General features: G+C 46.3%; 1 protein-coding gene across 1 annotated transcript; it reads left to right on the forward strand.

The window, feature by feature from the left end:
• The first annotated feature begins 411 nt into the window (after positions 1 to 411).
• On the forward strand, positions 412 to 6766 carry LOC144124810 (carbohydrate sulfotransferase 5-like). Its single transcript, XM_077657706.1, has 2 exons — positions 412 to 931; positions 4460 to 6766. The coding sequence occupies exons 1-2, from the start codon at positions 752 to 754 to the stop codon at positions 4934 to 4936; spliced, it is 657 nt and encodes a 218-aa protein (XP_077513832.1). The 5' UTR covers positions 412 to 751; the 3' UTR covers positions 4937 to 6766.
• The last annotated feature ends 794 nt before the right edge of the window (positions 6767 to 7560 follow it).

Consider the following 7560-nt stretch of genomic DNA (forward strand, 5'->3'; position numbering starts at 1 on the left):
GAACGTATTCTTAGATATATTTTACGTTACGAGAAAACACAGATAAGCAAGAAAAAGCCGCGCATTATACTTGAGACAGTTGGCGGTATAATTACTAAATACAGTAACTCTAGTTGGAGGCACTGCCATGTTCCCTACGTGGTGACATACGATGTCGGGCATTTTTGGGCCTTCATTAGGAAAGCGCTGCGGAATCTTTCTTGACTTGGAAATAAATATGAATTCGTTAGCAGTTCACCCATTAAAGACAGTATGTATGCCAGCCTGCATGCAGTGTAGATTTTGTTATGTTTGACTTGCAGCTTCACAGCAACACTTACCAAACAACCGCGCACCTAGACAGAAAGATCTTCACCGAATATACTTCTTCTATTTATTTTATTGGTCATTTCGTCTTGATGCCTTAGGAGGGACCAGCACAGAAGAAAAACAAACTGCAACGCCGTCGAGCCAGCTCTCCGAAAGTATCAGCCAAGGCAGTTTCTTGGACTCTACTGTGGAAGGTCAGCTGCCGGCCTCTTTTCAAGCCGTACTCAAGAATTATACAGTTGTTCCCTTCAGTGACGTGAAGATAGTGTTCGTGCTCACGTACTACCGTGCGGGGGCACCTTTACTGAACGAGCTGCTGTCGTCGGACAACAGAACGTTTTTACACTTCGAGCCACTCGGGCTCTTCACCGTGAATGGTCGCATTCGCCAAGGAAGAGAGCATCACGCATTCCAGCTCATCGAGGAACTGATTGCGTGTCGGATGGAGAACGTGCCTTTATACACAGTGTGGCTAGAGGGCACCGATTTCTACAAGCGTAACCGCTTCATGTCAAATCTCTGCGAAGGTGGCCAGGCGTGCACTTCTCCAAGCCACATGTCAGCGGTGTGCTCGCGATCCAGCACTCGAGTCTTCAAGTTCTCGAGGCTGTACGTCAGTCAGGTGAGGTCACTTTTCATGACTTATGCTGTTGTTTGATGCCAATTTTTTCTCCGGTTGAAAGTGCCGTGATTTTTGTTTTTTAGAATTGTGTAAAGTAAATTGAGATATACGTGCGAGCCAGTCGGTTTGACACGACAGTAGTGAGCAGCGCACTGGATACTGGGTTGAGACAGGCAGCGACACATTCGCTGGCTTTCAAATTTAATGCGCAAAGATTATAAGACTACTATGAGATATTCTACGCATGTCAGCGGCAGTTGACTGTTGAACCTCGCCTCAATTTCACATTTGTGTCACAGACCAGACAGTCAAAGGCGAATCGTGAGTAACCTGTCTGTTGAGTTGCTCGCATCTGCTACATGGTCGTAGACTTAAGAGCTCGGCGCCGCTGTCTGACCACCGCAGTTTCGCGGGTTTTCCTACCGACATTTTCATGCCGTTGGAGCTCTCGCTTAGCTTCATGTGCGTGCGGCTATGGAACTTCTTTCAGTAATGTGTTACTCACACGTAACCAGTGACATTAGCGAAGCTCTTTTGGTTAGTGCCCAAGACAAGCTATCATCTGTACCATCGTATCTAGCGTTCAACTGCTGGCGCACTCACGAGAGACGCGTCACGAGTCACGTAGCGCTGACTCGCGTAGCACGCGCACTTGCTGCAACACTTGGTGAACCTCACTTGAGAGCTGTTGTGGCGCTCACGCACTGAATGTTCGCGACACGGGCAGCGCGAAGACACCAGAACGTTCCACTAACAGCTTGGGCTGTACTAAGACAATTTCAAGCATTGCTTATATGTTGCCGTTAACTGATATACACAAAAGCGCTTCTACAAAAAAGCAACGCGTCAAGCTCGGAGGTTGACAGTTGGCACGTTTTGAAAAGTTCAAGAAGCAAAAAACTCTGCACTTACCGAGTATAATGCCAAAAAAACTACCAAAATCAAATAAATAAAATAAAGTACGTAGGCAACTCTATTGCACTTAGAAGCAAAGCAAGTGGCGCACCGCTAGAAGAATACGAAAGGAAGACAATGTGACATGAAAAACAATTAATTCACCGAATAGCATTTATCAATTTGATATTTAGTTTTGTAACTTATAAAAGCGTTTTTCTTGGATGCAGTACTGTTTTCTGCGGTGATTTTTTTTCTCAGAAGTTACTTAACAATAGGCTATTTTCGTTGGCACAAGAAATGGATTTTTATCTTTTTTTAAAATAGTTCGAAAGCAGCGCGTGTGCTGGTACTTGATTTTTCCCTATCCACGTAGCGCTGTTCAGTTCAGCTCCTTAAAGACACGTTGGCATCTTCGTCACAGATTCAATTTATTTCTTGGCGATCCCTTAATGCTTCATCGATAAATACACATTTAAGGTAAGGCATTCGGAGGTTTGGTTAGGAAGTACACTTTTGTGTAAATTGTTTTCGGTGGAAGCCGTGCAGGCGCATCTTTCGTTTTACTGCAGCCAAAAAATAAAACCTGCACCAACTCTTCTTGGCTAAAGGCACCCTCTACTTTTAATTCGCTGCTCGGTGCCGAATATACGGCAATAGTTGTTGTGGTGACGCGTAGAAAATAATTTATGGTAACACAGACAGTGATGATGTACGGAGCTGACGGAGATGTCAGCTTTCCCTGGCATTATTGGACGTTCTACTCCTATAGCGTGCTAGGTATTGAAGGTTATCTTATTGCGTTCTAAATTCTTGCGCGTGTGTTGGTGTTGCAGGGTCCCCTCAATAATTCATGGTGTAAAATTATAGGAGTGGATGGACCTGTGTAGAAATGAGAGTTTAGCTTAGGCTATGTTCCTTCCGTAGCCAGTTCTCGAACAGTGAGCCCAGGTCATGCTCCGGGGCCAGTACAGTGTGGCTAACGTAGCAAGGAGGCCGCACTTAAAGAAATGAAGTTTTCGTAGCTTGTAAAAAATACCATAAGCATATGTTTTTGTTTTTTTTCAAATAGCAGAAATGTATGCTTGCGTGCTCTCGGCCCAGGTTTCCCTAGAGGTTATTGTGACAGCAGAAAAGCTGCAGTCAGTGTCTCGCTCCCTTCTTCAAGCTATCAGCCTGGCGACGCCGATTACACGTCATCGGGCGCGCTTGCTGACGACAAAAGTGCTCAGCGCAGTGCACCTAACCTGCCGGCGCTAACATAGCCGAAACGAGTCATGAAGGTGGCGCAGCTAGTTGGAAACAATTGCCATTAGAGTTTCTGTTCTGAATTATGTTTAGAGCGCTCATAGGACATCGTGAAGGCACAGGTGCCTCAAAAGATGATGGGCATAGGTAGAGCCGCTGGAGGCCATGTGCATTGTTATATCTGGATTGTGGTGTTAAGTCGGTCGTAGATAGCCCATGACGAGGGATGCAACTAGTGCTGCGATGGCCACGAGCAAAGTGGCAGGTGTCGATGCTGCCATGGCCGCGGTTTGGCGGCTGTTTTTCTATAGCTGCGGGGTCCTTGTAAGGCAGTATTCATACACGGCTTGTCGGAGAAAGAGGCTACACTTAGCGATGAGGGGCAAGTGCGGCTAAATGTGATTCTTCGCTGAGAGGAGGTCGGCGTGGACCCGACGTCGTATTTCTATGTAGCTTCAGCGTGTCGCTTGGGTTAAGCGTATCAGTTACATGAGGAAGAAGTGCGGGTGGCACGCAGATAAGGTTTACAGGAGATCCTGGGTGTGAGCCACATGGTCGGACGGTTTTCTGGAAACGCAGCTCAGAAGTTTCAGAATTGATTCAAGAGCCCCGTCAGGTTGTACAGCGAAGGAATCATCCGTAGTGACGTCTATGGTCCCATGAAAGTTGTGGGCTGCCGAAATGCTCATGTTACGCCGCTTACGACGAGTCAAATGCATATCTTGCAGGTATGGCGGGAAGGAGAGGGGGGGTGGGGTTCAAGCTGGCAACAGAGAGCATATCGCGGGTTCCCTTTGATGGGTTGGAAAGGCGACGTTTCATGGCTGACCCAATTGATACATAAAATAGCCTTTGTTTCGGTGAACCATACTACAGAGAAATGAGGACGAAAAGGCGGGAGCGGCAGCGTAGTGGGGATTTCGGCAGTTGGCCCATCCCATTCGCCCTGTGGTTTAGTATGGTATGCAGTTGGGGCAACTTGAGAAATGGCGAACAGCAGTCACAGCGGTGGCTCAGTGGGAATGGTGGCTTGGTGGCGGGTTCTTAGGTCTGGGTTGTTAGACATCGCCAATTAATTGTGGAGACGCGTTTACACTTACTGATACCGGAGCAAGGCGTCAAAAGTAGCAGCCAACTGACGTGCGCTATCAGATGTTCGCATCCGCCAAAAGAGCTTGTTGCCACCTCACCTTCATGTAAATGCTTTCGTGTGTTGTGGCCCTACAGTTGCCCATTTTTTGTCAGTTTTGCATTAACAACTCGAGCGTTTAGTCTTTCCTCCCAGGCTGCATTACATGCTGTAAACCACGAACAATATTTGAAAGTGTAACAAAATGCAACCATACTAAACATAAGTGCTGTCCCAATTTCCTTCCGGCTGCGCAGGTTACAAACTGGCTGAAGCGGAACCCAGGCTTGGCCAACTCTGTTCGGGTGATTCACCTTGTACGGGACCCACGCGCCGTGTATTACTCGCGCAGGCGTCTTAAATGGTGCACGAGTAGCGCAGAGTGCGACAAGGCGGGGGCACTGTGCGAACAGATGCGCTCTGACATCGGCGCTTTCAACGAATTGGCACGTCAGCTGCCGGCTAATCGAACGCAGAGACTTCGTTTCGAAGACCTCGTCGCAAATACCTTGAACGAGACGGTGCGCCTATACAGCCGCCTAGGTTTGGACTTCACAAGCTCCGTGTCCAAGTACCTGGCGACCAGAAAGAGTCCCAAGGACGCCCCGGATCGCTGGAAGAAGAAACTACCCAAAGCCACGCTGTATACTATTGAAGATGTGTGCTATGATGTTTTAGAAGGACTCGGCTACGAATTTTCGGTGCCTCAAGTGCAAGAAGAAATGCTGGAGTGATAAAATCCAATGTGATAATAGAGATGTGGACGTCGTAAATAATGTATAAACTTCTTCGATTAGGAAATATGTGTGTTCGCAAGTGGGATGTCGAAGAACTGTCAGAAACAGCGATTTTGTCTTTACAAAATGTGTTGTTTGTACTCGCGTTTTCGTGTTGGTGACTGAAGATAGCTTGCTTTCTAACTTTTGCCTTTTGGTAACCCCTAGAGTTCAATGTCAGCTTTTGCTTTTGAGCGCTGCAAGCTGGTGCTCTTGTCTCGTTGTGAGCGCACTGTGGCAATAGCCACGTAGAAGGCAGCGTTCAGAAGAATGCGCATGTAGATGCATGTGCTGAGTTTTCTTATGTTTATATAATGTAAACGTATACAAAAAATGCCTGGAATTTATTTAAGCATTTAATTTCTCAACTTTGATGTTAGCTGTGGGGCGCCTTGAGGAAAATATCCGCCTACGGAAGAAAGGGCACTGGAATGATTGTATATTTTAGCATTCTTGCTTGCTTTCTTTGTTGCTAACTGATGTTTATTTATTGATACACTCTCTGCTCTAAGCATTGTTAAAACTCTCCTTTTCTATTTTTTGTATAGTTGCTGCTTATCTTATCTGCTAGTTTTCGTCAATTTTTCGAAATGTTCTATCGTTAATAATATTAATTGGTTTTTGGTGGAAAGGAAATGGCGAATTCACGCATTCTAGTGCCCAATCGTGAAATGGTGGTTTTAAGAAAAGGAAATGACGGAGTAACTGTCTCACTTCTCAGCGGACATCTGAGCCGCGCTGTGAGGGATGAGAGGAAGGTGGAGTGAAAGAGGAAAAAGAGAAATAGGAGTCGTAGAGGAGGCCTGCGGAACAATTTCGACCATCTAGAGATCTTTAACCAGTAGTCGCATCGCATAGCACGCTGGTGCCTTTTGTATTTCACCTCCATCGAAACGCGGCCGCGGCAGCCGGGTTCAGAAACCAGGCACTCCGGCTTAGTAGCCGGTAAATCCGCTTTAACTGAGGGTCTGCAGGGACCGATAACATTTTGCTTAGTGGGGAAAAAGATTTTAATCTGCGCAGTGATTTTTTGTGATCACCAGCGGAATAGACTTTACACTGCCTGCTTAAATTTTGTGTATAGTAATCATATATTATCAATATCGCTTTCGGCTTCGATGGGACTGCATGCATTAGCCTTTTTCTTCTCGCATTTCATTGCCTTTTTGTGTTCTCAGCGGTCGCCTATGACGTCGTGGCTGAAAGCCGACAAGCAATTTTTTCCCCGCTCATGTATAATTATACAGCCTGACGTAAGTCGGAAAGCGAATAAAAAGGAGAGACAGAAAACTTTAAAAATACAGCATTGAATATTCTTATCACTTCTGCGAAGCCCAACAACCAGCGTTTAGTGTCTGGTGTTTAGTATGTGTATGTTTTGTTTTCAATTATCGTATTTTCTAAACTCAAATTTCCAGAAAGACTCAAACTGTATCTATATTTCTGCATACGTGTTCATCTGCAACGTTCACACATCCAATGTAGTGTAGTAGTTATACGCTTTCAGGGTTATTTCTCTGTAATCCCCAGCGGACGAAACCGTTGCTGAAAAGGTGGTTCAATATGTGTTTCTGTGCTGTCTTCGTGTTTGTCTTTGCGCCGCATGTTATGTGTTTGTTGCATGAAAGCGAAACATAATTGCGAACTAGTGAGAATGGAAAACAGAAATCAGCATGAGTACTGCACAATACTTAGGAGCTCCTGAATATTCTTGGCGCGTTTGTGTGTAACATACATGTGCCGCTGCGCATAATACAAGCTGTCGTAATAAAATGATCGCGATAGCTAGCCAGAGCAGTCTTTGAATTGTGAACCGCAAGCGCATTTTGGAGCGAGATTCGTTTTAGAGCGCAGCCTTTATGCGTCCGTTCGTGGATTTCGCGTCGTAGTCGTCATTGGCGTAACACGCCACCTCACAGGCGGCATGTGTAGGCGCGTGACAGGTGGCATGTTGGTAGGCAATAACAGAGCGAAACGCCACCTGCCACAGCGAGAGCAGAGTAATGAACAACCGAAAGGTGGCTGCCACTGGAAGATTGAGTGGGGGGGAAGGGGGCTAGCTGCGTACCATGTCGCCTGCCAGCGGTGGCAGTTGGACCATCAATATCTGCGCTCAAATTTCGGACATCCGACTATCGTAATCGTCTGTGATTTTTTTTTCAACGGCATTAGCAAACGAGTTTTACTTGTCGATTTCTCAGTAGCTCATATTTTGCACCTAGTATTACGAGAGTCGCCGCTGAGAATTCCCAGTGTGAAGTGGCCTCCTGATCGTATCGCACATCGCTACTAGCTGACAGAATCAAAGTTGCGGAAATGGGTGACGTAGGTGCTCGTCGAGGACAATCCGCGAGCGTGCGTGGCGAAATGGCCCGTCCCCGGAATGAACGCTTATCAGAGGAAGTGGTCCTCTCTTGGGGCGTCCTCCTCTAGTGAAACATTTACAATGTCAAGGCTTCGAGACTGAAGTATTTAGAGAGAGAGAAACTTCATCGGAGATGCTTGCGTAAACGACACTTGCTTCAAGTCGTCGTTTATTTAACAACCGCACGCCTTCCGGTGCTTATATGAATCTTCTGTTT

This window comes from Amblyomma americanum, chromosome 3 (genome assembly GCF_052857255.1).
Source record: "Amblyomma americanum isolate KBUSLIRL-KWMA chromosome 3, ASM5285725v1, whole genome shotgun sequence".
Classification (NCBI taxonomy): Eukaryota; Metazoa; Arthropoda; class Arachnida; order Ixodida; family Ixodidae; genus Amblyomma; species Amblyomma americanum.

Excerpts from the sequence above, each read along its gene's own strand:
- LOC144124810 (XM_077657706.1), top strand. The coding sequence starts at position 752 with ATGGAGAACGTGCCTTTATACACAGTGTGGCTAGAGGGCACCGATTTC. Across the intron at positions 932-4,459 it reads CGAGGCTGTACGTCAGTCAG|GTTACAAACTGGCTGAAGCG; the intron begins GTGAGGTCACTT and ends CCGGCTGCGCAG.